Raw genomic sequence first — 27,978 nt, forward strand, 5'->3', positions numbered from 1 at the left:
GGACTTGCTGGTGGTCACGGTCCCAGGGGTGCGGCCGGCTGGGCTTCGTGCGAGGGGCGTGCCGGGCACCCAGCTGTTCAGATGGGGAGACGGGGGCCGCAGTGGGTCACTCACCAGCCCACCCGGCCGGCCTTGGCGGGAAGGGGCTGGAAGCAGCTCACCTGGCTGCGGGGAGGGTGGCCTCTGTGTCCTCTGCCCTCACACCTGCCGGGCGTGGCTGAGCCGGTGCTGCGGGCACTTCTGTCTCCGCCGCCCCGGCCACCCCCCCGCCCCGGCCACCCCCCTGCCCACACCCGGAGCGGGAGGGGCGGGCTGTGCGGGAGGGGCACCCGGAGGACCCTGGCCCCTCGGCCTCCTCTCTCTCTGAGCTGCCCGTCTGCTGGCTTCCCAGACGGCTGTCCCCAACCGTGCTCAGGAGACCCGCTCGGGGCAGGGGCCCCAGAGAAGGTCGCGCTTGGGTCCATGCCCGTGACCTTGAAGCCTCCCCTGGCCATGGGAACGTCCCGAAGGCAGCCCTGGCACACGAGGGCCCCCGGGAAGGAGCAGCCCATGCTGCCTGCTGTCCCCTTACGTGGAAGGTGCCTCCCCTCCCCGTTTGGTGCCCCGCCCGCCGCTCCGGTGCCATGGGCTGCGTGGTGGGCGTGGGAGGGGAGCTGTGCATCCTGGCCCCGTGGTGCCCCTTCTCCCCGTCTGGTTGCAGGGGGTGCACACGGACCCCTGCAGGGGCCCGTGTCCGGGTCGCAGGGGCCTGTCCCCCCGTGTCTGCCGGTTCCCTTGGCCCAGTGTCGGCCTCTGCGGGCTGAGCGGCAGGCGCTGTGCGCATGGCCCCCCGTTGGCGCCGCCCCTTCCCGTCGTGCGCACGGGGCTGTGTCCTCGTCCCAGGGGCCGCTGGTGTCCCCTGGCGTCTCTGCTCTCAGCTCTTCAGACGGGGGGGGGGGGGGCCTGGCAGTGGGGCTCTGGGGTAGCGGGGGCTCTGGGGATCGCCTGCGTGTCCCCCACACGGACGCCCAGGGGCCCGTCTGAGGCACGCGCTCGTCATCCGAGGCCCGGGTCTGGCCGCCACAGCGCCGCGGGGGCCACTGGCCGTGCGGCCGGTTTCCCTGGGGGCATGTCACTGAGGGATGGAGTGCAGAGCCCACCGAGGACCCGGCGTGCTTGTGATGTGCTCCAGGCCCAGGGACGCCCTGGGGTCGAGAGGCAGGTGCCGGGCCCTCCGGTCGGCCAGGCTTCCTGGCCACACCTGCAGGGGTGCCCGCTTCAGAAGAGGAAGCCGGGGGTGGCCACTTCCCCCTCTGAGCGCTAACGGGGCTTTAGGGGTTGGGTGGCAGGCTCCTCTCCTCGCCACCAGGTGGCGCCCACAGCACACCCTGCTGGACCGCCCTGCTCTGGGGGTGGGAGTGTCGGGATGGGACCCTCTCTGGCCTGCATGACCTTGGCCAGCTCTGGGTCCCGTGGGCTCCTCTGGGGTCAGAGGACCCCTGGCATGGGGCAGGGTGAAGCCAGTGGGGACAGGGACAGCCAGAACAGCAGCCTCCAGCCAGTCCTGAGGGAGCTGGAGGGACATCCCCCCTTGGGGGGGGCCTCAGGGCCAGAAGACCGGGGTGCTCCCCACAGGCAAGACCAGCCACAGAGTTGAAAAGCCATTTTTATTGAGGGTTTGGAGGGGCAGTCTCATTGTAATAGTAAAAATACTCAAGTCGAGTGTAAAAAACACCATGGTGCAGCGCAGTGTCTGGCCAGGAGGACACAGTGACCGCCCCTGCAGGGGCGTCGGGTGGGCAGCGGGGAGGTGAGGCTTCTGTAGAGGACGGGCGCTACAGGGGGCCCCCGGGGTGCACGTCCGGAGGAGGGGGACAGGGTAGGGGCTGGCCTCCGCAGGACCGAGCCGCTGACCGCACACGACCCGTGCGGCAACGACCCGTGCGGCGTGCCCCGGCAGGTCTCCCTCCGCCTGCTCCCACCCCGGGCGGACCTCAGCCGAGCCCCGAGCCTGCCGCAGGGGCGCTGTCTGACCCCCGGGGGAGGGGCCAGGCCAACGCGCCACAGTCCGGCTGCTTCCGGTGCGTCCGGCTGAGCACAGAGAGGCCACAGCTGGGGGCAGCCGGCGAGGGGCTGCCCGGACCCCAGCTGCACGCGGCTGCAGAAGTCCTCGGCGCTTCCCGCGTGAACCTCGTCTGCAGGCCGAGGCCACGCCCGGAGAACTGGATGAAATAAATTAAGAAAAACCGAAGGCCAGCCTTCCTCCCTGCCGGCCAGGCGCCCCGCCCACAGCACGTAAGTCTTCCCGTCCGAGCCGGAGGCGCGGCGCCGACGCACGCAGCCGGAAGGGCGGCATCCGATGCAGATTGTCGGTGCGGCGCCCTCCCGGTCCACGGAGCTGGCGCCCGGCAGGCCCCTTCAGGCCGTGCCGCTGGCCGAGTAGGAGAACTGGGGGAAGTGGGGCCTCCGCTCGCTGTCCACACACTCCATGCTGTCCTCTGTGGGCGGGAGACGGAGTTCGGACTCGGGCCAGGACACTGGGGCAGGTCCCAGAAGAGTGGACTCCGGGGCCTGACCCTCCAGCGCAGGGCCCTCCCGCCCTCACCCCCGCCCTCCGGGGGGGGCGTCTCTCCGGTGATAGCGGACAGGGCAGCCTCCCTAGGAAGGCAGCCCAGGCTCCATGGTCTGGAGGGACTCTGATGGGAGGCAGCCCTCACCTTGGTCAGGTGGGGTGATGGTGATCATCTGGGCCGTGAACTCCTCGTCAAAATACCTGGTGTCTGTCTCCGAGGTGACCTGGGGCTTGAAGGGTGGACTGAGCTGCGGGGGGGGGGGGGGGGACAGGCAGGTTACAGGCTGGCTCTGCACCTGCCACCCGCCAGGCACACCCTCTGGCCCCCAGGGGTGCTGAGCCTGTCACCTCGGCCAAGGGCAGGCCCAGTCCTGCTCACAACAGCCCCTGCAGGGGACAAGTGGTAGTGCAGCCCAGCTTGGAGGGACACCTCAGCTCCACCACCCTCACCCATTTTAATTTTTCTAGCTTTCTCATTTTCCTTTCTGGTTTTCTTACACACTGGGAAGGGGATGGAGAGAGCACCTTGGAGCAAAGTGTGCGGAGTGGGCTCCCCCACCAGGTGCCCGCACAGCCCGGCCGCTGGGGCTGCCCCTTCGATAATCCACGATGCAGGGAGAGTCCCCCCGTGGTCCATGACCCACCTGGGCTGGCAAGTGGCTTCCCCGTGCAGGGGGCCCACGGGGCAGCTATGCCCCTGCAGGCCCAGGGAGCAGAGGCCAGTGCCAGCCACGTGGAGAGCAGGGCTCAGGGGCCGAGCCCCAGCCTGGGCCCACCCTAGTGTGTTCTCCAAACCCACCCCCACCCCCCCGGAGGTGAGGAAGGGGCCAGGGCCCCTCCGTCACGCAGGCTCCTGGGCTTTGCCCTCCAGGCCTCCCCCCAGGTGGTGGGGCAGGGGACGCCTGCTGAGTGTGGGGCCGGCCAGCCTCACGCGTGGCTCAAGGACCCCAACATGGCCTGGCCGAGTCCGGGTGCTGAGAGGACCGGCCATAGCCCAGGACACTAGAGGTGAGTGTGGGCTGTGCACACAATGAGATGGTGCTGCAGGCGGGCGCCCCGAGTCTCCCAGGCCCTGGCCAGGTCTGGGGCAGCCCCTCGAGAGCTGGCAGGGTCCTTGTCCAAGGCTGGGCAGGCGTCAAGCCCTGGAGGGCTGGGCCAGGAGGCAGAAGGCCGTGGGGCCAGAGCATGGAGCAGAGCCGGGCGGGGTGGGGTGCCCTGCAGGCAGGCGAGTGTGGCCTGCAGGGGAGGAGGGCAGGCGATGGAGCAGAGCGTGCTTGGGGACGGGTGCCTGTGGACCCCCGGGGCAGCCTGCACTGGGGGGCGGTGAGGGGCACATGCAGGGTGCAGCTGGCCGGCTCCTGGGAGGCCTCCTGCAGGAGCCACACAGGCAGGTGCTGCCTGGCTCCCGCAGCACAGGGGCAGGCCTGGGCTCTCCCGGTAGCGTGACGGATTGAGGTCAAACAATGGGAGGAACTGGGACAGCCGGGTAGTGCCCCCACCCCGCCTCCAGCCTCCAGCACGCAGCACCGGGAAGGGAAGCGAGACGCTTGGAGCAGAAGGGGAGCCACTGGCAGGGACCACACCGCACACAGCTCCTCCCAGGGAAGGGCGGGGCGTGCGCCTGAGGCGAGGGGCGGGGCGGGGCCGGGCAGCGCACCTTCTTCTCGTACACGTCCTGCCACACGATGCCGGCGAAGAAGCGGTGCTGCATGATCTCCTTGGCGTCCTCGGAGCCCCCTCCGAGCCTGCAGGCGACAGGAGGCCGTGGTAACAGTGCCGCCGCTGCCCACCCAGGCTCAGGCCACCCTCTAGGCCCCTCCCCCACCGGACGAGGCCAGATGGCTCTGGGTGGTGTGGGCAGAGGGCGGTGGGGACACCAGGTCCCCTGGCCGAGCCCCAGCAGGCACAGAAGGCTGGGTGAGCAGGAGCTGCCGGCAGGGTGGGGTCTTCCGGAGGGGTGTGAGGGGCCTGCCGGCGGTGGACAGAGACCCCGCCCCCCACAGGCTGCCCGGGGCCGTGACGCCCACCTCTCCTTGGGGTCCTTCTTGAGCAGCCCAGACAGCAGGGCCTTGGCCTCGGGGCTGAGCGTGCGCGGGAAGCGGATCTCCTCCATGAGGATGAGCTCGAAGAGCTTCTCGTGGTCCTGGTTGTAGAAGGGCAGCCGGCCGCACAGCATCTCGTACATGACCACGCCCAGCCCCCACCAGTCCACGGCCCGGCCGTAGTCGTTGTCCTCCAGCACCTCGGGCGCCAGGTACTCGGGCGTCCCGCAGAAGGTCCTCATGGTGGCCCCGTCCTTGATGCCCTCCTTGCACAGCCCGAAGTCAGTGATCTTGACGTGCCCGTCCTTGTCCAGCATCAGGTTCTCCAGCTGCGGGGCGTGGCCTCGTCAGCGCCCACCGGCCTGGCCCCGCCCCGCCTGCCCGGCCCCGCCCCACCCGTGGCCACGCCCACCTTGAGGTCTCGATAAACCACGTTCTTCTCCGAGTGCAGGTAGTCCAGGGCGGACACGATCTCCGCGCCGTAGAAGCGGGCGCGGTCCTCGGGGAACACCCGCTCCCGCGACAGGTGGAAGAAGAGCTGTGGGAGTTGGGGGGTCTGAGCCAGGGCGCCCGGCCAGCCTGAGACCCCCCCCCCCACTTCATGGGCCAGGGCAGCGGGCCGCGCGGTGGGACGGGCGGGGCGGGCCCCTTGCACTGTCCCCGGGCCGGGAGGGAGCCCAGCTCCCGCCCGGCAGTCCTACCTCGCCGCCGTTGGCGTACTCCATGACGAAGCAGAGGCGGTCGTGGGTCTGGAAGGAGTACTTCAGGGCCTGCAAGGGACACGGGCTGGAACGGCAGCTCCTGGAGCCAGATGGGGAGGCCCCAGCGCATCGCCACCCCACAGGCCGGGCCCGGGGGCTCGGCCAAGTCTCAGGGGGGGCTGGCATCTCAGAGGCTGGCGAGCTCCGTGAACTCGGAGGCGCCCCAACAGGACGCCCTCACCCCCGACCTGGAGAGGACCCTCCTTCCTGGCGCAGCTGCCGAGCTTTCTGAGGGCGGTCCCTGGGCGCAGTCCCCGCCCACACGAACCGCCCCGGCAACCAGTCCAGCGGCTGGAGCTGGGTCGTTCCAGGAGGGGCAGGCGAGAGAAGCCCAGCACGTGACGAGCGCAGCAGACAGGGCTGGGGGGCACCTGGGTGGGGAGCCGGACCCCGGACTGTCCAGGAAGACCCTGAAGGCCAGGCCCAGCTGCCAGAGCCTGATCAGGACCCCAAGGTCCATGGGGACCTGCCCGTGACTTCCAGGAGCTGCCTGGCCTGGCACACCGATGTCTGGGTGACTGTTGTTCCCAAAGGCTAAGGACCCCCCCACACACACACACAGGCCCCAGGGCAGAGCACCCCAGCACAGGGCGGGCAGCTGAGAGCCACCTCCCCCTTTCACACACGGGACAAAGCGCACGGCCCATGGGCCTGCGTCAGGCACCTCCACCCGACCCCTCAGCGGCCGACTCGCCGGCACCCCAGCGCCACAGCCCAGGCGTCCCCGGCCCTGGAGCACAGAAGCGCCCCCGGGGCCACGCACCGTCAGGAAAGGGTGCCGGGAGTTCTGCAGCACTCGGTTCTCCGTGAGCGTGTGCGCCACCTCGTCCTTGGCCACGATGACCTCCTTCTTGAGGATCTTCATGGCGTAGTAGCGGCCGGTGGCCTTCTCCTTCACCAGGATCACCTTCCCGAAGGTGCCCTTGCCCAGCAGCTTCAGGTACTCGAACTCGTTCATGGTCTGCAGGGCGGCGGCCGCGTCAGGGGCAGGGGCCAGGCCTCGCACGGGAGCGTGGGGCTCTGTGCACCCCACTCAGAGTGCTAGGGGCGGGACCGAACCCGGGCTTCCTGGGACCCGGGGTCCCAGCCTCGCTTCTGGCCCAGGGCTCTGACAGTCAGACTGTGCTGCCCACAGGGCAGCCCCGGGAGGAGCCCTGTGGCCGCCAGGACCCTGCGGGAGGGGGGTGGGGTTGCTCACCACACGGTGCTTGGGCTTGGCCAGGGACACCTCCATCTCCTCGGCCCCCGAGTTGTCACTAGGCGAGCCCGATCGGAAGTCCATCATCTCCTCCTCCTGCCGCTTGAGCCCGTCGGCCACCGTCTGGATGGCGGTGGTCCACTCCTCCCTGAAGGGCGCACGTTGAGGTCCTGGTCCCGGCCCCGCCCCTGCCCAGGCCCCGCCCTCCACCACCCAGCTCAGAGACCCCAGGAGGCTGCTGGTTGGAGCCCTGGGCTGGCCCCACCCACTGCGGGTCCTCAGCCCTGGAAGCCCCAGCAGGACGGGCTCCCCTCCCCCCCCAGGCGCGCCCCGCCCGTACCGCTCCTCGGGCGTCTCCACGTGGAAGGTGCGCTCGATGACCGTGGTCCACTGCAGGCACCGGATGATGAAGGTGTTGGGCCGCGGCCGCTCCGTCTTCATCAGCTGGCATTCTGGGGGCGGGGCCGGCCGGTGAGCCCCCTGGGTGCCCGCCCCAGACCCCACCCCCGGGTCCTGGGAAGCCCTGTCCCGGCCCCTCTCCAAGCTTCAGTTTCCCTCCTTGTGAGACCGGGTTGGGCCCCGCTCCGACCCCGACGCTGCTCCGGAGCTGTCCCTCCCACCGCGCCCCCCCACAGTCCCGCCCACACTCTCTGAGCCCCCACTCGGGCCTCAACCGGCCGGAAGAAGAGTGCAGGGTCCCCGGAAGGGGCCGCAGGGTGGGGCATCGCAGGAGAGCTGCCCGCCTACTGTGCCCTCCTGCCCCATGTCCTCACAGGCCACCCCAGGGTGGGGCCTGTCCTGAGGCAGCTGCAGGATGAGACCCACCCACTGACTCATGCCCACCCCCCGGGGCCCAGGGGGTCCAGGCAGGCAGGCCTGGGAGCACACACACACCTGGATGCCCTGCACACCTGTGATGTGCAGACACCTGGACCACACACACACACACACACACACACAAACACACCCGGAGCACGGAGCCTGCACCTGCTGCCAGGGAACTGTGGGCACGCATCAGGTTGGAGAGGGGCGTGCATGTGGGGGGGGGGGCTGCGGGAAGCCCCTGGGACAGGTGCGGGCCCAGCTGGTGAGGCAGGGGGCAGGGCCTGTGCAGGGGCATCAGACGTCCCAGCCTCTGCAACCCGGCAACCAGAGGGCCCTTGGGGCCCAGCCACCCCTGGGAAGCCGTCTGCCAGGCCTGGGGCCAGCTGGGGGCGCAGGGCCAGCTCTGTGCAGAGGACGACAGTGTGGGCACGGGGTGGGGGCAGACACCCACCACCCACTCGCTAATGGAGACCACCTGGTGCCCCTGGGACCCAGGCCCCCGATGCCCATCCCAGGGCCTGGCTGCTGGGCCCTGTCCCTGAATCTGTCCCCTAGAAAAGCCCCCTGGCCAGTGTGCCAGCCCACCCCCCTGCTCAGGCGGCCCTTCTGGCTGGCCCCGCCTCCCACGTGCCTCCAGGGAAACCCCTCACCCCGTGGGCTTGGCCGTGGCAGCACCCTCGAGGGGTCCCGTCCCCCAGCAGGGCGGCCGGGCCAGCGGCCTCCTGGTGGCCCGGAGCCCCAGGCCCGCCAGGCCCCCCACAGCTACAGTGCGCCCACAGGGGGCGTCTGCCTCCTGGGTCTCCCCTCACTTGGGTCCCCTGACCCGCCTCACATCAGCCCAGCCACCGGCTGGGCAGCAACTCTGCCCCTGTCCCCCAGGCGTGCTGGGGGGTACGCTGGCCGTGCCGTGTGCCCCCAAAGCACATGCGGGGCAGCGGAGGCGCCAGGCCCCCGCACCCAGCACACCTGCAGGCGGGGGGCAGGGGCTCCCTCTGTCCACCTGGGCGCAGCCCACTGACATGACACTGCGGCCAGCTGAGACCCCGGGGGAGCCTGGGGTCTGGCAAGGTGGGGGGCGGGATGGCAGGTCGGGCAGCGCTGAACAGGGGACAGTACCTGGGGTGGGGCCAGGACCCCCCCCACACACACACAGTGGGCACCGCAGCCCGAGGCGGACGTGGGACTTGGTGAAGGAGCCTGTCATGCGGCCGCTGCTGGCCCGGCCCCGGGCAGAGCGCTGGGCGACGAGCCCTAGGAGGCCCGCCCACTGCCGCCCCAGCCCCAGGCGTGGGGTTGCACCTGCCACACCCCCAAGGTATGCCGCAGAGGCAGTTTAGGAAAGGGGCCAGCCAGCCGCGCCCCTCCCCTCACCCCGGCTGGGGACAGGAGCAGGCACGGAGGTGCAGGGGGCAGGGCCTCTCACAACCTTCCAGGGGCAGCCACAGGCTCTTCCTGGGGGTGACAGAGGCTCCCACAGCTGGGTGCCCCTCGTGCGTGCTCACCTGCCCCCCCCCCCCGACCAAGGGCCACGCTGGACAGGCCCCGGGTGGCTGCCCCAGGCTGGACTCTGCCCCCGCCAGGCCAGGCCAGGCCTTCCGGCCTGCAGAGAGGGAGCGCCTGGGGCAGCTCCAGGGTCACCAGCCTTGGGACTCTGCACAGAGCCCCGCCTGGCAGAGCTGGCCGCAAGGGGGTCCCGTGGTGACCCGGAGCCAGCGCTGCCCAGCTTGGGCCCTGGCGGCCGCCGGCCCCCAGCAGAGGCCCAGGGAGACCCCAGCACAAAGCCTCGGCCGCACCCCAGGCCCGAGCAGGGCCGCCCCGGGCTCACTCACGCGCCACAGAGAAGTTGTTGAGGGGCGACTCGCGCTGCTCCAGGTCCTGCGGCCGCTCCTTGTAGCCGATGAAGGTGCCGTCGTTCTTCAGCAGGAAGTAGCGGGGCCGCCAGGTTTTGATGTACTCCCCTACGGGCACAAGTGTGTGAGGGGCCGCCGCCGCTGGGCCCGCACCCCTCCTCCCCCAGACCCCAGCGCGGCGGCGCACGGGCAGCCGGCTGTGCCAGGCCAGGTGGGCACGCGGACGAGGGGAGACCGGCCCGATCCACAGGGCCTCCCTGGAGGAGGCGGCAACAAGTCAGTGTGTCCCAGCAGGCACCGGCAGCAGCTCAAGCACTGGCTTCAGCCACCTGCTGGGGGCATCAGGGCCAAGAACTCTCTCCACTCGCTGTGGGTCTGGCCACTGGTCAGCCAAAACAGTTACTCTGGTGACAATGGCAGGTGGGCAGCTGACCATCAGCTGGGGGATGGAACCCGGTACCCGGCAGTGAGGGGACAGCGCCAGGTGCCGGAGGCCCGGGCCGGCGGGGCAGACACAGGCCCGCCTGCAGTCCTTGGGACCCAGCCCCCACCGCCCGTGGGACCGCACTCACCACTCAGGGCACCGGGAGCCGGGTCGGCCCCGGGCACAGCAGAGCGGCCAGGCCCAGAGGCAGCCAGGCCCCGCGGCCCCGGACCCCGGACCCCAGCCCCCACCGAGGGTCACCCAGGTACGCAGCCGAGGTTCCCCCGAGTTCTGCGACATCAGCCGTAAACAGGCGCTCGCGCAGAGGCGAGCAGATGTCCTCGGCGGTCTCCGGGCGACTGTCATTTTTCATACTGACACCCAGAAAAAACGCTCCATTTACATTTTGCCGAGCCAGGAGTTTGAACAACAGTGGAAAACTTACTAATGAGGCAGCCGCTTCCTCGGAGGAGCCGTGGGCAGGGAGGGGGTGAGGTCCCCGAGCTCTGGGCCAAGCTGAGCCCCCGACCAGAGCAGAGCAGAGAGGCCCCTGGGACCGCCGCCCGGGCCGGCCCCCCTCCCCCTCCCACCACGCACCTCTGGGTGTGGCCTCCACAGTCCCTCACTCTCCACGACCCCAGCTGGGCTGCTGGGGGGGAGTGCCCAGGGGAGGGGGGCTCCAGCCACCCCTAGTGCCCTTCCCTGGGGAGCCCACCCGCAGGGGGCGCTGCCGCCAGGCCCAGACACCATGGCCGATGGGTGACCTGGGCCACCCGACAGCACTTAGTAGGGCCTCCACCCGGGTCTGCCCTCCGAGCCCCTGGGGACAGGCGGCTGAGGTCTGGTCCCACATCCAGGCCCTTCCCCTTCTGTGGGTGCCAGGGAGGGGGGGGTGGGAGCGAGCGGAGCCGGCTTGGGGGGGGGGGCGCCCACCACCCGTGCCGTGCTGTGCCGTGCGGAGCGGCCGACCGCGCTCCCCCGCGCCCCCCGCCTGTGCGCCAGTCTGGAGCTGTCGGGCCCTGATGGAGTGCCTCCCGTCCCGCCAGCTGCCGCTCCCCGGGACGCTGACTGCTCCGGAGAGTGATGAGCGCGGCGCCCGTGCGGCCCGCGCATCCATCTTGACGCGCCAACTGTGCCGGCCCCACTGTGCGCAGCGCGGCCCCCGGCACCACACAGAACCTGCAGTCAGCGGCGGCCCTCACTCGGCGGCCTCCGCCCACCGGGCCGGGACACCCTGGCACCCAGGGCCCACCTCGGCCAGCCTTCACCCCACTGACCACCCCAGGGCTGGGAAGGTTCTGGAACCCAGAGCTGGGAGGGGACCCAAGAGAGCAACGCCAGAGGGAAGGAGCTGAGGGGAGGGCACCCTGCCCAGGGGAGCCGTGGGGCGGCGTCTGGGGGAAGGGCCATGAGCCCAGGCCCCGGGCACTGCTGGGGGCCAGGGCTGTCCCGCCACCCCACTTAGTCAACCCCAGGAGCCAGGTGACACCCAGGTGGGGCGCCGGGGGGCCAGGACCAAGGCCCCACCAGCTCAGCTCCCCAGCCGGGACCACCCACACCAGTTGCCAGGACATGGGAGCCACAGCCAACCTGGGCCTGAGCTGGGGCAGGTGCGGGGAGGTGCTGGGGCTCCAGGGCCCACCCCACCCCAAGAAACTGCTAGCTGGGTGGCAGGCGGGCAAGAGGGGTGCCAGTCAGCCCCCCTCGGGGTTCTCTCAGAGGCCTGGCCCTGGGCCGGCGGGAGTGGGCAGCTCAGCCCTGCTGAGACCTCGTCCCGAGGAGCCCCCCCCCCCCAGGAGCCTGAACCCCCGGGCCAGGCCAGCCGACCCTCAGCGAGGGCTCCTGGGAGGCAGCCGCCCTGGGTGGGCTGGGACTGCAGCTTAGCCTGGCACCCACGTCCGTCCGGTCAGGGCTCCACCACCCCTCCTGCGGCCCAGGACCCCTCTGCTCGGAGGCCCTCGGCACCCCACATGTGGCAGCCCCCAAGGGTCCCTTCCACCGCCCTGATCTTCCTGGGCACCACTTGGTCCCACGGGGCTGCAGGACTCCGGACAGAGGGGGCCTCCCGACCTGCCTCGGCCAACCTCACCCTCAGAGCCTCGGTGTGGGGGCGCAGGGGACAGGACTGCGTGCGCCCCGGCCCAACCCCGAGGGCCAGGCACAGGGGCAGCAGGTGGGGGCCGGGCGGCCCGCAGTGGGCAGCCTGAGGGGCAGCGTGCCATGCCCCGCACACCCTCTGCGGCCCCCAGTTCTCGGGGAAACTGCTGGGTAGACACTTCGCCGCGGTGGCGGTGGCAGCGGCGGTGGCGGGCGCTGGCAGGGCGCCAGGCGGGGCCGAGCTGCCTCTCCACAGCGGAGCGAGCCCCAGCAGGCCCGGGGAGCGCCGCCAGCTGACAGCGGGGACCGCGCGGTCCCCGCCGACGACACATCCATCGCCCCGACAGCTGCCGGGCGCCCATTTGCTTCCCCGGCACAGCGAGCGGGCAGCCCTGCTGACGGCGGCCCATCCATCGCCGTCTGCCAGGCGGGGTCACCTCGCGGGGCCCCTCCACCCGCGCTGGGTGGGCCCTGTGTCCCCACACCAGCAGGGCTCCTGACCGGGGCCTGCACCCCCTCCCCTGTCTGTCAGGACACGGAGGGCCAGCGTGGACGAGGGAGGACAGGAGGCGGCAGAGGTGGGGTCTCCGGGCCCAGCAGAGGCCCCGGACTTGGCCAGGACTTGATCCGTCCCACTGTCCCCCGCAGGAAGGCCCCAAACGGGCTCGGAAGGCTCGGGGCTCCCCGGCTGGCTGAGGCGGCGGGAGAGGGCGCCGGGCAGTGGGGAACAGCCCAGCCCTCCGGCTGCCCAGAGGACAGGTGGGCGCTGAGCCCCCACCCCCCGAGGACACGCCCCAGGCCCCTCCTGGGGCCCTGGCTGCCGAAAGCGCCCGCCCTGGGGGCAGGGACGTGGGCAGTCTCCAGGGGCGCTGGCCAGCACTCCCACGACGCCCCTGCACACCCCGGAGGGAGCTGGCACCAGGCCCCTGCGTCTAGGTGGCCCCAAGCAGCCCGGCTTCCATCCTCGACGCCCCAGGAGAGGCACGCTCTGCCGGGGGGCGGGGGCCAGGGGGCGGGGGGTGGGCTGGGGGGACCGTGTCCTCCAGAGACGGCCTCTGACCTGGAGCCACAACCGCAGGGGGATGCGCTCTCGGCCCCTCCCCCGCAGTGACGGGGTGGCAGGCTGCGTCCCCCGTCATCTCACATCGCTGGCCACTCCCCACACCCCAAACTCAGCTGCCCCTGAGCCCCAGCCCCGCCCCAGCCAGAAGGGTCCCCACGTGAGTGTCTCCCTGAGACCCACCAAAGGCACCCTGTCAGCACCCCAGGGAGATGAGTGAGGGGCTGCAGTCCCAGGCCACCCGGGCACCCTCCCCAAAGCCCCCTACCCCCCGCGTCTCTAAGCTGTAATAGGCCTTCTCCTTCCCACAGTCGTGAGAGTGGGCAGGAGGGACGGTGGGAGTGAGGGCTTGGCAGGGGCACTGGTCTGGGCCGAGGGTCTTCTGGGGGCCGCGGGGCAGGACTGGGGTGGGCACAGCGCACAGGTGGAAGTTGCGGGGGGCGGCCCCGAGAGCCGGCACAGAGACAACCAGCAGCTCTGGTCAAAGGCAGGCCCCCGGGAGGGCCCCCCCCTGCGCTCCTGGCCTGGTGGGTGTGCCCGGGCACAGGGGGCACCAGCGGGAGGGACCAGCTGCAGGGTTTCTAGGAACCGGCCTGATTCGACCCAGCCAGCTCCTGGGTGCAGGCGGCGTGGGGGGGGGGCCGCAGCAGGGGCGGCACCCCGTCCCCCAGCCCCTCCCGCCCCATCCTGAGCTCCCCACCCCGCCCCCCGGCACACGGACTCTGCCGCCCAGGGCGGCTGGGAGCTGCAAGGGCGGGCCTGGCCCAGGCCCTCCCCTCGAGGACCCCCATCGTGCTTGCTCCCGAGTGGGGCAGCTGTGCCCAGGAAGGAGGCCGCAGTGGCACCCACTGGGGACCCCCAGGCACGGGCCCAGGGCCCAGGGCTGTGGCGGGCTGGGGCCCCTCACCCCCGCCCCCTGCAAGAGGCCCGAGCTTCCTCTTTTGTTGTTTATTTTGAAGGGAAAACTCCACACGCTCCCAAAACAGGAAACGCAGCCCCACACAGCTGGCCCAGCGAGGCCACAGCCACGCACGGCCACGCACCGCCACCGGCAGGCCAAGGCGCCTGCCTTCCCCAGCACGTCCAGCGAGCGGGGCCCGGCAGCCCGTGCGGACCTGCTGCCCCGGGGGCTGCTCTGGACCCCGTGGGTGTGGGGCACGGCACAGGCTGCCCCGTGCATGGGGGACCTGGGGGACCCAAGCCTCAGCCCCAGGGAGGGGCCTGGATGAGACCCGGGGCCGCCACGGGAGTCTGCGGTCCAAGTGGCTGAGTCCCCGGTGTGTCCTGGGCACGTTGCCGCCTCCTCCCAGCGGGGTGGCTGGCAGGCTCCGCACCCCCCACACCGTGCCAGCTCTGCGGGACCACCGCGCCCCCGTCTCAGGGCCACACGAGGAGCCCAGGTGACGGCCACTCCACAGCGAGAGGTGGGGACTGGCCACGACTGAGGGCCAGGCTGTGGAGGGGCCCCGGAGCCCAGCTCCCCCGGGAGCCCTACGAACACAAGCCTGCCCGGCACAGCCCCGGGGGAGGAGGTAAACTGAGGCACGGGCGCCCGGCAGACCCCACTGGCGACCCTTCCCAGGCACGGCCCCAGGGACGGGGGAACCCCGCGCCCACAGGCAGGCTCTCCTCGACCCCACCACTCACACCTGGCCTGCTGGGCGCCCGAGGCCTGCACCCCACTCCTTCCCCAGGCCTGGGCCCCTCCCCTCGCCCTGTGTCCCACGTCCAGCCGCCCCTGGTCCAGCCAGCCTGTCCGTCGGGGGAGGACACCACAGGCTCTGGCGGCGGGGGGGAGGGAGGCAGGGACGGTGTGAAGACAGAACCTCCGGGGGCAGGGCTGCTGTCGTCTCCAGCCGACCTCCGCGAGTGGGGCGGGCACAGAACAGACCAGGTCTTTAAAAAGGCAAACGTGCGAGCAGCCTCAGACCCCAGAACTCGGGGCTCAGGACAGCCAGCCCCCGGGGGCCGTCCGCCCACCTGCCCCCGCATGGCCCACCGACCCCAGGCCCACTTTCCTGGGGACCAGCTGCCGGCCCCTCTGTGGTGCCCATAAGGCCCCTGGAGGCAGCCACTTGTCAGGTGGCCGGCCCTGGGGTGGACGCAGAAAGGACAGATGCAGGCTGTCGTCCACAGGGGCACTCTGACCTTCAGGGCCAGAGGGGCCCTGGGGCAGCGGGGGAGGCTGGGCCCTAGAGGGTGGCCCCGGCTCCCTGACACCCACCTGCGCTCTGAACCTAACCCCGGCCAGGCCCGGCTTCCAGGAGCAGGGGAGGAGGACAAAGACTCAGACCAGCATTGCAGGCGGGCCCAGCCCACACCCCCAGGCTGGACTGAGGACCCCACTCCACCCGGAGCTGCCCCGGGAGGCCCTGTCTCCCTCCTCCAGCCCCCCCACCCCCGGACAGGCAGAGGGTTGGCCAGGAGCCACAGGAGGAAGACGGGCCCGGGGTGGCCCTGGGAGGCTCCTCCGAGGGCCCTTCCAGAACGGCCGGGCGACCCGAGGAAGCGAGGAGAGGGCTGCCCCGGGCAGCGGAGTGAGTGGGGCCTGGACCCAGCCTCCTGCCCCGCGCGAGGCCAGCACGCGGCTCTGCCCCCGCCCCCCCAGGAAGAGCCTGTGTCTCCCCCCCCCCCCGTCGTCTAGTGGCACCTCCAGCCCCACTGGGAGTCGCCCCGATTCCCCCACAACTCACTAAAACCCCCCATTTGCCACCAGCTCCCTCCCTGGGTCCCCCCAAAGCCCAGCTCACAGGAAGAGCCCGCATGTCTGTGGGGAGCAAACCCACAGGAGGTCGGCAGGGAGCGTGACTTGGCAGAGTGGGGTGGGGGGGGGATGGCTGGCCAGGGACCTCCCAACACGCCTAGGGCACACGGGTCCCCGGGAACGGAGAGCTGGGGGAAACCGAGGCCGGAGGCCTCCACCCCTCTGGGCCGACCCCTGACCCCCAGCCCCTTCAGAAGGCTCACACCCTGACCAACGACCGAAATTCGCCCGGGCATCACGGGGCGCATGTGCCAGAGCCTGGCCGGTGGGCGGACACCCCAGTGACGGGGCCGGGGCCCAGCCTAACATTCAGTCAACAAACGTTAGCCAAGGTCAAGGTCGAGGTCAGTCCCAGGGGCAGAGTGTTTCTGCACGGCTGCCGCCCGCCGCCCGCCACACAAGGGGGAACGGCCAGGGTGGGGTGGGGGGTCTCGGTCCAAGAGGCCAGGCAGCCAGAGCGGGGGCTGCCGCAGAGGAGGCGGGGCTCCAGGGGACACGGGGGAGGGTGGGGGGGGAGAAGGCAGGCCCCTGCAGCCCGCGGCCCGCTCCGTCACGGGGCCCGGCGGGCCGTCCCCCACAGCCGCCCCAGCGAGTTCTCAGAACACACGGTGACCACATCCTCGGCCCTGCTCTGAGCTCTGCGGCCCCGGGCCTGGCCGCCGCTCTCCGCACCCAGCGGAGCTGCTGCAGCGGCCACACACTCCCGGGGAGCGCGAGGACCCCACAAAGCCCAGGCTCCTCCCACTGGCCTGTGGGCCCCGCAGTGAGGAGGGGGCGCCCTTACCCTGTCCTCCAGTGCTCAAGGGGACTGCTGCGTGACCCTGGCAGTGGGAGAGGGGCAGGCCCGGGAGACAAGGGGTGAGGGGATCGGCGGCCCACCCTGTCCTGGGGCAGGAAGGAGGGGCCCCGCTCTGTGGTGGACCGGGGGGGGGGGGGGGGGTGTGCCCCTGGCTGCTGTTCAAACACTTGGGGCCCCCGGGCATCGGGGTGTGTGTGGCTCTCCCCCAGCCCGGGCCCAGGTGGCCACAGGCCCAGGCCCAGCAGCCCTGCCCTGCCCTGCCCTGCCCTCAGGAGCCCTCAGGCGGTGCCCGGGGCCACCGGTGAGCCAGGCCTTGGCCCGGCCCCAGCGTCCTCACTGCCTTCCAGGAAAGTGGGCAGGGAGGTGGCAGCGGCTGTCCCACCCCCGGGGCCCAGGCAGGCAGCCACTCCTCGGCCTGAGGCCTCGCCAGCCGGCACCCAGGGGTCCTTCCAGGCTGCGCCCCGAACGCCAGATGCCGGGCCAGCCCCGCGCACTCACCTCGCTTGTGCAGCCAGCCCTCCTTGACGATCGCCACGTCGGCCATGGTGCCCGGGCGGCGTGCTCGCTCCGCTGGCTGCTCCCCGAGCGGGAGGCTCTCCCCAGGCCCAGCAGCGTCCACAGCCTCTGGGGGCGTAGAGGGGCTCGTGAGGCCGTGTCCCGCTTGGGGTCCCTCCTCCGACCCTCTGGGGAGTCCACCCAGGGCCTCAGCCTGTGCCCGCGCGGCCCTCAGAGCCCCTCACTGCCTCCCCACCGCGGCACCTGCCGCCGGCTCTCGTCACTGGCACGGCCCCCCACCGCGCCCTGCGCCGCCTCACGGCCGCGTCCCCCGACCTCTGGACAAACCTCCCCCATTCCCCAAAGGCCCGCCCAGCACGGCCCAGCCCCCCGACCTGTGGACCCGCAGACGCCACCCCCTCCAAGCAGCCCTCCACCTCCCCACCCCCCAGTGAGGATGCCTGTTCTCCCTCCCCACGGCGTCCCACCCGCAGGCGGGGGTCCCCGGCAGGGCACAGGGCTCCACCCCTGGCCTCAGGCTGGGAGAGGAGGAAATCAAGGAGTGAAGACAGCAGGGCCAGGAGTGCGGGTGGCAGGCACCATGGGTGCCCTCCAGGGCCCTGTGAACCCCCCCCCAGGAAACCCCAGGCTCCTCCCAAACCACAGCGCCCCCGCCAGCCTGAATCTCGTTCATTCATTCCGCCTGGCACTTCTGGCGTTGCCGGCGCGGGGCTGGGGACAAAGGGAGGCTCAGACGGGCCGTCTGGGAGCAGCACCCAGTCCGGGGCGGCCGCAGGCCCACAGCCACAGCATTCAGGAGGCGAGCGACAGGGGCGCTGTGCAGCCAGGCCTGGCGCCGCCGGCCCCCACACTGTCCCACCGGCTGCCTCCCCCCCACCCCCGCAGACACTCTGGCCATTCATCACGCACGCCCCCCCTCCCTGCCCTGCTGCTTGAGCTCCTAGGCATCCCTCAAAGCCTGGCCTGGGCACCCCAGCCTCAACGGGCACCCCAGAGGGCACCCCAGAGGGCAGGCCCTGGGACACTCCTCCCTGGGGTCCCGGGCCAGGCAGAGACCGCCGAGGACTCCCGGGATGGACCCACACGTGGGTCCTCAGCCGCTCTCTCTGGCAGCACCTTGCAGGAGCTGGGCACCGGGAGAAGGCCGAGCAGCAGAGCCCGAGGCCCCACCGCCCGCCTGGGCGGGGCGGACACGCGTGGCCGAAGGAAGTGCCGGCGTGCTCAGCAGGCCCGTAGGCAGCCACCGGCAGGCAGCGTGAGGCCGGGGCTTGGAGCCCCGAGTGCAGGGCACCGGCTCTGGTGACACTGGAGTGGGCGTGGCCTGCAGGCAGCAGGCCGGACTCAGAGGCCTCCGGTTGTCCCCCTACCCCCACCCGGGGCCTGAGCGGGGCCACGCTGCTGACAGAGTCCGACAGCTGTCGCGAGCCCATGTGTAAAAATACATTTGTGCACACACAGGGCGGTGTGCTCGTGCACACCCGGACACGACCAGTGCTCCTGCCCACCTCTCCACGCAGGGCTGCAGGACCGAGGGGACCCGCTGCCTGCAGCCCCGGGACTCAGGGCCTCCTCTGGCACCGTGTTCGGCCACTATTGTCGTCACGAAACCCCAGCAGCTGGGAGCACAGTCTGTGCCCCAGAAGGGCCCCTGCCCCCCAAACGCTGGCTTGTGGACTGCACGCTCCTGCTGCTGGCGGGGCCGGGAACCAAGCCCTCCCCCAGGCACCCGGCCTCCGCCTGGGCCAGGGGATCAGGGCGCTGGGAGGGGCCCTGGAGTCAGGCAAGGCCCCAGAGGGAAGGTGAGGGCCCTCTGGCCGCAGAGCTCAGGCCTGCGCCCCGGCTCCAACCACCCCACCCGAATCTGGGATCCGCGGCCCAGCCACCCTCCAGGCCCCAGCCTCTGCGTGGGGCGGGCAGCACCTCCGGAGCCCACCAAGTTCAGGAAGCAGTTTCAGGACCCGGGAGGGCGCGTCCTCCTTCGTGGACTACTGGGCACCACAAACAACTTTTTGTCTGTGGCAAGACGAGGTCTCCTTCCAAGGGCCCACCCACAAACTTGGACGAGGGCGGGGGCCAGCCTCTTCCTAAGGCCCCTGAGCGCCTCCGGTACCCCGGCCAGCTCTGGCCCGGTGCCCAGAGAGCGCCCGCGGGGCCCCCGCCGCAGGGGCGCCCCCTGCCCCAGCCCAGCCAGCCGCGGCCGCGCCCCTCCGCCCCAGCCCGGGCCTCGCCAGCCGGCGGGCCGCTTCCCCAAGGTCAAGAGGGAGGCCGGGGCCGGCCGCACCCCCGGCCCGCGCGGCCCCCGCCCTCCCCGCCCAGGCCGCGCTCGGCCACTTCCTGCTCCCGCGCCTCCATTCCGGCTGCGCGGCCCGGGCCCGGCCCCGGCGGCCGGGAACAAAGCGGCGGCGCGGGGAGGAAATCCGGGCCCCGGCGGCGGCCGCGGCGGGCGGGACTCACCGGGCGCCGCGTCCGGGCGAGCGCGGGCCTAGCCGGGCCGCGGCCTCTGGCGCCCGCCGCTCCGCATCCCCGCGGGCAGGGCCGGGGACGGGCTGGGCGGCGCGGACCCGCGGCGGGCGCTGTCGGGCGGGCCTCGCGCGGGGCCCGGTGCTCGTGCGCGGCCGCGCTCGCGTTCTCCGGTGCCTGCTGCGCGCGCGCTGGGCCGGCCGCTGCTCCGTCCCGCCGCCGCCGGCCCGCCCCGTCCCCGCCCCGCGCGCCCCGCCCGGCCGCCCGCCCACATCCGCCTCCGCCGCCGGGCGCCCCCGCCCGGGCGGGAGGGCGGGGGCCGGGGTGGGGGGCGGCCGACCGGGCGTGCGCCGCCGGGCCTGTCCCGGGCCGGTCCCCGGCCACGCCCTCCCTGGACTCAGTTTCCCAGTTTGTCCCGCGAGCCGCAGGACTCCGCCCCACTCTGGCGCGACCAGAACGAATCCCGCCTCTGCCTCCCAGGGTTGGGGGTGGGGTGCCGCAGGCTGCAAAGTAGTTTGACACCAGAATGCGCCCCAAGGGGTAGCCCCCGCTGCGGGCCAGGGACGGAGCGGCCGGAGCTGTCCGGAGAGACCCAGTCTGAGGACCGTGCGCCGCGGTGCGGTGGCGGGGACGGTCGGGTGGGGTGGCCCTGCGAGGCCGGCGGCCGCATTGCGGACCTGAGAGGGAGGCGGTGGAGGCCCCGGTCCGAGTGCCGAAGGTCGGTCTCGGAAGCGACAGGGGTCTGAGCCCTCCGTAGTGCGGGCGGGGGCGGGGGGGCTTCCAAGAGCTCCCCCTCCCCCAGGAGAAAGATACCGACACGCGGCGGCTACAAAAGTGGAAGGGAGCTCCTTCGCAGGGTGAACAGAGAGGAGGGCCCAGGGAGCCGCGGAGGGGCGCCGACTTGGCCTGGGGTGCTGTGCTGAGCGGGGCGCTGAGGCCCGGAGCCTGGCCGGGGCGAGCTGCGGACGGAGGGCTGTGACAGCCGAGGCCGCTTGGGTCTTGCCCAGAACTCAACCGGCCCAGAGCACCCGCCCGGGACAGCTGAGGGACGCGAGGCAGAGGGTCCCTAACCCCCTCCCCGTACAAGTCCCCGGGCACTGCAGACGTGGCCCCACCCCTGACCCCCAGCCCTGCCCCCCCCCCCAGCCTCCAGTTTCTCCTATGGCTGCCCCTCCCCCCAGCCCCGGGGCCTCTGAGTTGATAGTAACCCTTTTGTATGAGGAAGACCTCGGAGCTTTATTTTCCTGGAGTTGGTGCGTGTGGGGGGGCATTTTTGTGCTTCATCAAGGGTCAGAGTTCAGCCTAGGAGGACAGACACTTCCTCTGGGTCAGAGGCAGGTGCGGCCCGGCGAGCCCTCTGCACGACGTCCATGGAGGAAACGGAGGCTCAGTGGCCTGATTCGCAGGGAAGGACTCTCCCCAGCTCAGGGGCACATGCCCCTGGGGTGGGGACTCCCAATCCCGGCCTCTCCACTGGGCCCCTCCGGCCCCACCCCACCCCACCCCAACCCAGGGCAGCTGTCCCAGCTGACTGTGTGCCCTGAGGTAGCCCCTGCCTCTGGGGCCAAGGGTCAGGCTGGACCAGACATCTGACCTAAAGGTCACCCCCCCAAATGTCCGACCTCTGTCCATGGCTCACCGCCCAGATCTCCCCTGTGGGTCCCCGGGCCCCTTCTGGGCACAGCCCAGGAGAGGCTCCATACCCCCCCACCCCCTCCTCCTGAGCTCCACAGCACTTTAAGGAGGGGGGGTGCAGGCAGAGGAGAAGAGGATGGGATGGGTTGGGGTGGGGTGGCAGCGAGTGGCCAAGGGGGGCCATGAGGGCGCCCTCTCCTGGAAGATGCAGGGACGGACTCCCCAGGCCTCTCAGGCTTGCTAACCTTGGAGGAACAGCACCTTGGCCGGAAGGCTGCCCTGAGGTGGCCCCAACCTTCCCGCCCACTGGCCACTGGCCCCTCACCCGGAGGCTCCCCTGCTGGCGCCTGGCAGGTGCCAGGACCCACAGAGAGCCCCCACCCCTCCGTGGCCAGCCCCTCCTCCACCGGCCTCCTGGGGGACAAGCAGAGCCCTCTGCCACCCAGACACCCGCTTCTGCCCGGCAGACAGCGAGAGGGAGAGGGCCCAGGCTGTCGCCGGCCAGCCAGAGGCTGCTAGTGCTGCTGCTGCAGCCACAGGGGAGCCCCTGGGCCAGATGTTTCTGGCAAAAACTGCAGCCCCTCCAGGAGCTCAGGCCCCTCCAGCCCTGTCACCTTCTGCAGCTGCCGGCCCTCGGGCAGGACTCGTGGCCGGGCGCCCCGGGCTGCCTCGTCTCTGCAGCAGCTGCTGGGCGGGACCCCAGGCCAGCTCCCAGGCCAGCTGGCCACCTGGCCGGCGGCACCGGGGAGGCGCTGTCCGAATCTTGCGTCTTCCCAGTGCCTGAGCCCCTGTTGGGCAGCTGGGGGACCTGCAGTCTCTGGCGGTGCCCAGGTCCCGAGTGCCATAGTGGAGCCCCCTGGGTTGGCCCCTCCTGGGGGCGGGAGGACATACCTCCAGCCTTGTGGCTCCAGGGGCTCGGAAGGCCCCCCTCACAGGGCTGCCCCTCCACCACTAGCCTGCCCCGCCCTGGGCTGGCCTCCCAGGCCCACCCCAGCTCTCGCGGGCAGCAGCCTAGTCTGCTCCGGCCCCTCTCTGGGCCCCGCAGCCCCTGTCCAGGTGCCCAAGGAGCGCTCTGCCCACCAGCCGGGCAGGGTGCTCTGCCCGCCCCAGGGCCCCTCCCCAGCTAGAGCCCCGCATGCAGGCCTGGCCTCCCCTCCCTGCCTCCTGGGGCCCCCAGCCCCGAGGCCCCATGGTGCAGTGGGAGCAACCAGCCCCCCTTCGCTCAGGCGACAGGGCGCCGAAGCCCCACGTGGTGCCGGGGGCTGGGTCACACCACACAGACAGAGCTCCAGAGAAGGCTAAGGGCACAAGGCGGGGACGAGGGCTTGGGGTGGCCTTAGCTGGGTGGCCAGGGAAGACCGCTCTCGGGTGCCCACTGGTACAGACAGGAATGGGGGGGGGGCAGGGGAGAGCCCCCTGGGAGGAGCCTGAGCAGCGAGGGAAAGGCTTACGAGAAGACTGAGGTTCAGGGAAACTGAGGGTCCCAGCCGAGGGGGGCTGGGCCTGGGGCCGGGCCAGGGCTCCGAGAAGGCCAGACCTCAAGGGCACGGTCCCATCTGGGCTCAGTCAGAGGGACGAGCATTCAGTCCCCTGCAGGGGCCTGGGGCGAGGGCTGGCTGGGCCCTGCCCAGGGAGTGTCCCCAGGTGCACAGGGCGGGAGCCAGGGGAGCGGGGTCTCGCTGGCAGGTGACGTGGGAGTGCGGGGTCCAGGCCCTGGTTGCCGGGTTCGGGAAACAAGATAGAAGGACGCCTGGGCCGACCTGTGTTTCAGACCAGGAGTCGTTGTTCAGCGTGAGAGGGGCTTTGTCTCCCCACAGAGTGTAGGCCCCAAGGGAGGCGGTCTCCAGGGGCACCTCAGGCCCCCAGCCTGTGGCGTTTGACTGGGACAGCTGCCCCTCAAGTCACAGGCATTTCTGCCTCCTCTGGGGTGTCAAGGGCAATGGGTGGAGAGCTCCCCACTCCCCCTGCCAGCTGGGGTCCCACCCTTTGTAATCTAGCCCCTCCCCCAGCAGGACTAGTGATGCCCCCTCTGAATCCCCACCCCACCCCCCACCAAGGCCTCCTTCCCACCGCCTCTCCTGGCTGGGGCTCCCCCTCCCAACCCGCCCTCCATGGGGGCCGTGGGGAAGTGCGGGGGTGGGGATTCAGAGGAGACTTCAGGATTCGAACTGGGCTGCAGACCTGCCCCCAGCGTGGCCGCGGGCTCCTTACCTAACACACCCACCCAAACGGGTGCAGTGACCCCAGCGTCGTGGACTGGCGGGCTGCTGGGGGGCAGTGGTCCCCCAGCCTGGAGGCTGCTCCCCCAGGGCGGGCCCTTCGGTCACAGCCCCCCAAACATTCCACCACCCACCGTGGGGGCACCTCCCCCAAATCACATCTGTTTCTCTCCAGGGGCCCCTCCCCCAGCAAGGCTGTCGGTCCTCTCCTCTCCTCGGAGCCCGTGAACCCCCTGCACCCGCACCACCCCTGGCCGCCCACGTGCCTCCTCCTCCCTGCACACTTTCCCTCCTGCTCTGGGCTCTGGGGGCATCTGTCCCCCGACCCCGCCTGAGCTGGGGCGCCCCCGCGGCGGGGGTAGTAGTCCCCGCCCGGTTCTGGACTCCAAGGTCGCGGTTCCACGTGAGTGTAAGAGGGTCCCAGCTAAATTAAATGTAAACAGTGGCTTTCAGCGAAAAGGGAGTGTCATCTTTTCTAAATTTATGATCCCCACACACGCCACCCCCCTCCAGCCCGGAGCCGGCTCCCCGCGAGGTGGCAGGAGGCCAGGGTCCCGACTGCGCCCGCGGGTGACTGCCGCAGCGCGGGCCGGGAGACAAGCCAGTCCCGGAAGGGGTCCCTTAGCAGACGGGCGCTGTGGGAGCCCCGTGGGAGGGGAACGCCGAGGCGGAGGCGGCAAGTATCGCGAGAGAGCCCCCTCTCCCGCCGCGCCCCGCACCCCCTCCCACCCCAGCACCCCGGCTGGCGGCACGCGGGGCCCAGGCGGGCGGGGCGGACAGGGAAGGGGTGGTGAGGGTGACCTCAGCGGTTCCGCCGCTCCGGGAAGTCGACTCGGCCCGCCCCCTCCAGCCCCCGCCCCGAGTTTCGCTCTCTCCGGGGCGGGGCGAGCGGCAGGCGGCGCCGGGCCGGCCAAGTTGGAGGGCGCCCCGCCCGGCGCCCGCCGGCGCCCCGCCGTCCTCGCGCCCTCCCCGCCGGGGCGCTCTGCCCGCAACTCCGCGCGTCGGGGCCCGCACCGGGGAGGGCGCGCGGCGCGGCGGCGGCCGGAGAGGAGCGGGGGCGGCGGAGGTGAGCGCGGGGGGCGGGGGCCCGGCTCTGCCCGCCCCCCGCCCGCCGGCCCGCTCCCCGCGGTCGCGCTGCCATAAATGGGTCCCGCAGCAGGCGGCGACGGCATCTGGCGGGCCGGGCGGCAGCTGGAGGCGCGGACCGGGGGCGGCGACTCAGGCGTCGGGGGACGCGGCGGGCGGCCGCGGCAAAGTGAAGTTCGGGGCTCAGGAGCCGACAGGGTCGCCCCGGCGGGGACGCGCGCAGGTCCGCGCGGCTGGTGCCCCCTCTGCCCGCGCTCCGGACCCGCCCCCGCAGCGGAGCGGCTTCTGTTTACTTTCGGTCGAGTTTTTCCTGCTCCGGGAAGGTGCCCAGGGCGGCTCCGGGCGGACGGTTACGCGCGGCGCCCCGCGCCCCTCTGCCGCCGCTGCCCGCACCCGCCAAGGGCGCGTCGGGCCGCCGGGACAGCGGCGGCCGGGGCGTCCCGGGGCGCGCTCACGGGCGTCCGTTTGTGCCCAGGTGATGACGGCGGCGGCATGGAGTTCCCGGAGCACGGCGGGCGGCTGCTGGGCCGCCTGAGGCAGCAGCGCGAGCTCGGCTTCCTCTGCGACTGCACCGTGCTGGTGGGCGACGCGCGCTTCCCGGCCCACCGCGCCGTGCTGGCCGCGTGCAGCGTCTACTTCCATCTTTTCTACAGGGACCGGCCCGCGGGCAGCCGCGACGCGGTGCGGCTCAACGGCGACATCGTCACGGCGCCTGCCTTCGGCCGCCTGCTGGACTTCATGTACGAGGGCCGCCTGGACCTGCGCGGCCTGCCTGTCGAGGACGTCCTGGCCGCCGCCAGCTACCTGCACATGTACGACATCGTCAAGGTCTGCAAGGGCCGGCTCCGGGGGGAGGGCCGCGCGCTGCCGCCGGAGACCCCCGCCGCCGGCGCCGAGCCGCCGAGCCGGCGCCCGTGCCCGCTGCCCGCCTGGGCCCCCGAGCTCTGCCCCGCCGCCCAGAAGGTCAGGCTGCCCGGGGCCGGCGTCAAGGCTGCCCTCCCTCCACCTGCACGGGGGCCTCCTCCCTGCCAGGCCCCGGGAGAGCCGGACGGGGCTCTGGACTTGTCGCTGAAGCCCGAGCGGAGGAGGGAGCCGGTCCGCCCGCCCTCCTGCGTCCTCCGGACACCGCCCTGCAGGCAGATGCAGCCGGGGGCGCGGCCGCCGGTGAAGGACGAGCGGGACTCGCTGTCGGAACGGGACAGCTTTGGCCCTCCGAGCCCCCACGGCCCCCTGCAGCCACCCTGCGCTCCGGCAGCGAGGCGCCTGGCGGGGGCCTTGGAGCCGCTGCCCGCCAGTGGGGTGGGCAGCCGGGAGCCGGCGCTGGACGCGGAGCGGAGCGCCGTCGCGGACGAGCTGGCGCGCGGCGGCCGCCGCCTCCGCAGGTGCCCGCTGTGCAGCAAGCTGTTCCCCAGCGCCCGCGTGTTGCAGCTACACCTCAGCGCCCACTTTCGAGAGCGGGACGGCGCTCGAGCCCGGCTGTCGCCCGACGGCGCCGCGCCCACCTGCCCGCTCTGCGGGAAGACCTTCTCCTGCGCGTACACGCTGAAGCGGCACGAGCGCACGCACTCGGGCGAGAAGCCCTACACGTGCGTGCAGTGCGGCAAGAGCTTCCAGTACTCGCACAACCTGAGCCGCCACGCCGTGGTGCACACCCGCGAGAAGCCGCACGCCTGCCGCTGGTGCGAGCGCCGCTTCACGCAGTCGGGGGACCTTTACCGCCACGTCCGCAAGTTCCACTGCGGCCTGGTGTGACGCGTGCGCCGCGGCGGGGCGGCGGTGGGAGGGGCCCAGAGCGGGCGGGTGGAAGTCCCTGAGGCTGGGTCCGCCTGCGGGAAGAGCCCCCCTGCGCCCCAGAAAGGTGGCCTCGGACTCAGAGTGGCTCTGCAGCCCCCCTCCTTGTCCCCAGACCCCACCTTGTGCCCCGACTGCGACTCTGTCTTCCTCTCCAGGTGGTTCTGGGGCTGTCTCAAGGTCCCCCAAGCTTGGCTCACCTGCCTCGCAGGGGGACAGCCCATCTGTCCGACCTTGGGGGCTTCCCTGGCCACCTCACTGTCATGTTCAGGGGACCCTGGTGAGCCTTGCTCCACCCAGTGAAGGGTGCGGGTCACAGAAGTTGTGGGTATGAGACCCCAGGGTGGGAGGGGGCTCCACAGGGCCATCGGGGCGGAGATGGTGCCGCAGGGGGTGCAGTCCCCGTGGGGACATCTGGGCAGCAGAAGCTGGACGGCCGTGGAGGCCCCGGCCGTGGTGGCAGGCAGCCGTGGTCCTGGCCCCACCATAACGCAGTCGGAAAGAGTCACAAATTAGAAACAATTTTCTGGGTGCTGAGCCTCCAGAGGAGGCCGATGCCCGCCGATGGCGGTGGGGCCGTGAGCGATGGGCCGTGCCACTCCCCTGCCTGGATGCAGCGTCCAGGCGCCTCTGAGCTTCCCCAGGGTGGCCGCCGCCGCTGGGCTCGGCGGGGCTGGCCCTGCAGGTCACCGGTCCGTGCCTGGGGCTGCCTCTCACTCCCGGAGCGGGGGCCGGGGCTGCCCTCCGCCCGAGCGCAGGGCTTGGAGCCGTTCCTGTCCCTGGAGTGGGGTCCCCTTCTCCGAGGTGGGACCTGCCCAAAGCCCGCCGTGGTGGCGCAGCCCCGCCCCCCACGCACGGCCCCAGGCAGCCAAAGCTGCTGGAACGTGGCAGGCACCGTACTGGCGTCTCGCTGGGGCCGCCCTGCCCTGCCTGCCAGCCCGCAGAGCAGCCTTGCTGCTGGAACCTCTGGCTGCAGGGGGGGGAGGGGGCAGCAGCCCCAGGCTGTGGGGCTGGTGCAGGTGGCAGGGCCGCAGGGGCCCCTGGTGCCCCTGACCCCAGGAGCTGTTTCTGCTGTGACCAGACGTGGGGCCAGGACAGAGTCCGGCCGGGTTTACGTTGTCTTTCCTTCTCCTGACGATACTTGATGTTGTATTTATTTGTCTCCCCGGTGTGGAGGGAAGGGCCTTCCCAGCAGGTGGACGGGGGGCTCAGGATCCCACAGGCGTGGGGCCCCCGTGTGTGGCTGCCCCTCCTGATGGCCGGGGCTCGGAAGCCCGGACTGCCCGCGAGCAGAGAGCTGGGGGCGGGGGCCGTGTGTGTGTGTGTGCACGTGTGTGTGTGAGTGTGCAAGCCCGAGTGTGTCCGGCAGACAGGAGGCCCGGGGTGTGGCAGGGCCTGGTTTTCCCCAGGGGTTTCCACGGGGGAGAAACGTACTTTCCTGGGGCGGGAGGTCGGCCCGGGCGCCCGACACTGGGTCCATTGTCTTCTGCGCGCGGTGGCCGTGGCGTGAACGCGGAGGAGACGGCTCTTAGTCTGAGAACGTGCGAGGCCCCGGTGCCCCGTGTGTACTGGGGTGCGGAGCGGAGCCTGTGGCAGAGGTGTGTGCGAGGGGGGTCCGCGTGTGGGGGGCCTGCGCCCAGCCCCCTGCCTCCCTTCTGCCCCTCCCCGCCCCGGGCAGGGGCTTTGGCCCCGGGTGACCCAGAGGACAGTCCTTCCGGCTGATGGTTTGGCGGGAGGTTTTGTCTGCACCCACCGCCTGTCTCCCTGTGCTTGCACCCTTGTCTCCATGGTGACAGCGTTAATAAAGCCCCCAGGTGGAGATGCCGGATGATTCTGGGCTCCAGAGTGTGTGTGTCTCCAAGCGTGGGGGGGGGCTCGGGCACCGACCAGACGGGCTGGG

General features: G+C 71.8%; 2 protein-coding genes across 2 annotated transcripts; one reads left to right on the top strand and one right to left on the bottom strand.

Annotated features, from left to right (window-relative positions):
• Positions 1–2,146: 2,146 nt before the first annotated feature.
• AKT1 (AKT serine/threonine kinase 1) lies at positions 2,147–19,471 on the bottom strand. Its single transcript, XM_028507141.2, has 12 exons — positions 19,342–19,471; positions 16,870–16,995; positions 9,207–9,335; positions 6,893–7,004; positions 6,553–6,700; positions 6,118–6,315; positions 5,295–5,363; positions 5,006–5,131; positions 4,579–4,922; positions 4,209–4,296; positions 2,697–2,799; positions 2,147–2,477 (listed from the first exon to the last, which is right to left on the bottom strand). Exons 2-12 carry the CDS (start codon positions 16,913–16,915, stop codon positions 2,398–2,400), a joined length of 1,443 nt encoding a protein of 480 aa, XP_028362942.1. The 5' UTR covers positions 16,916–16,995; positions 19,342–19,471; the 3' UTR covers positions 2,147–2,397.
• A 4,830-nt stretch (positions 19,472–24,301) lies between these two features.
• On the top strand, positions 24,302–26,501 carry ZBTB42 (zinc finger and BTB domain containing 42). The gene has a single exon (XM_028507517.2). It carries the CDS (start codon positions 24,345–24,347, stop codon positions 26,037–26,039), a length of 1,695 nt encoding a protein of 564 aa, XP_028363318.2. The 5' UTR covers positions 24,302–24,344; the 3' UTR covers positions 26,040–26,501.
• The last annotated feature ends 1,477 nt before the right edge of the window (positions 26,502–27,978 follow it).

The sequence above is a fragment of the Phyllostomus discolor genome, chromosome 1 (assembly GCF_004126475.2).
Source record: "Phyllostomus discolor isolate MPI-MPIP mPhyDis1 chromosome 1, mPhyDis1.pri.v3, whole genome shotgun sequence".
Classification (NCBI taxonomy): domain Eukaryota; kingdom Metazoa; phylum Chordata; class Mammalia; order Chiroptera; family Phyllostomidae; genus Phyllostomus; species Phyllostomus discolor.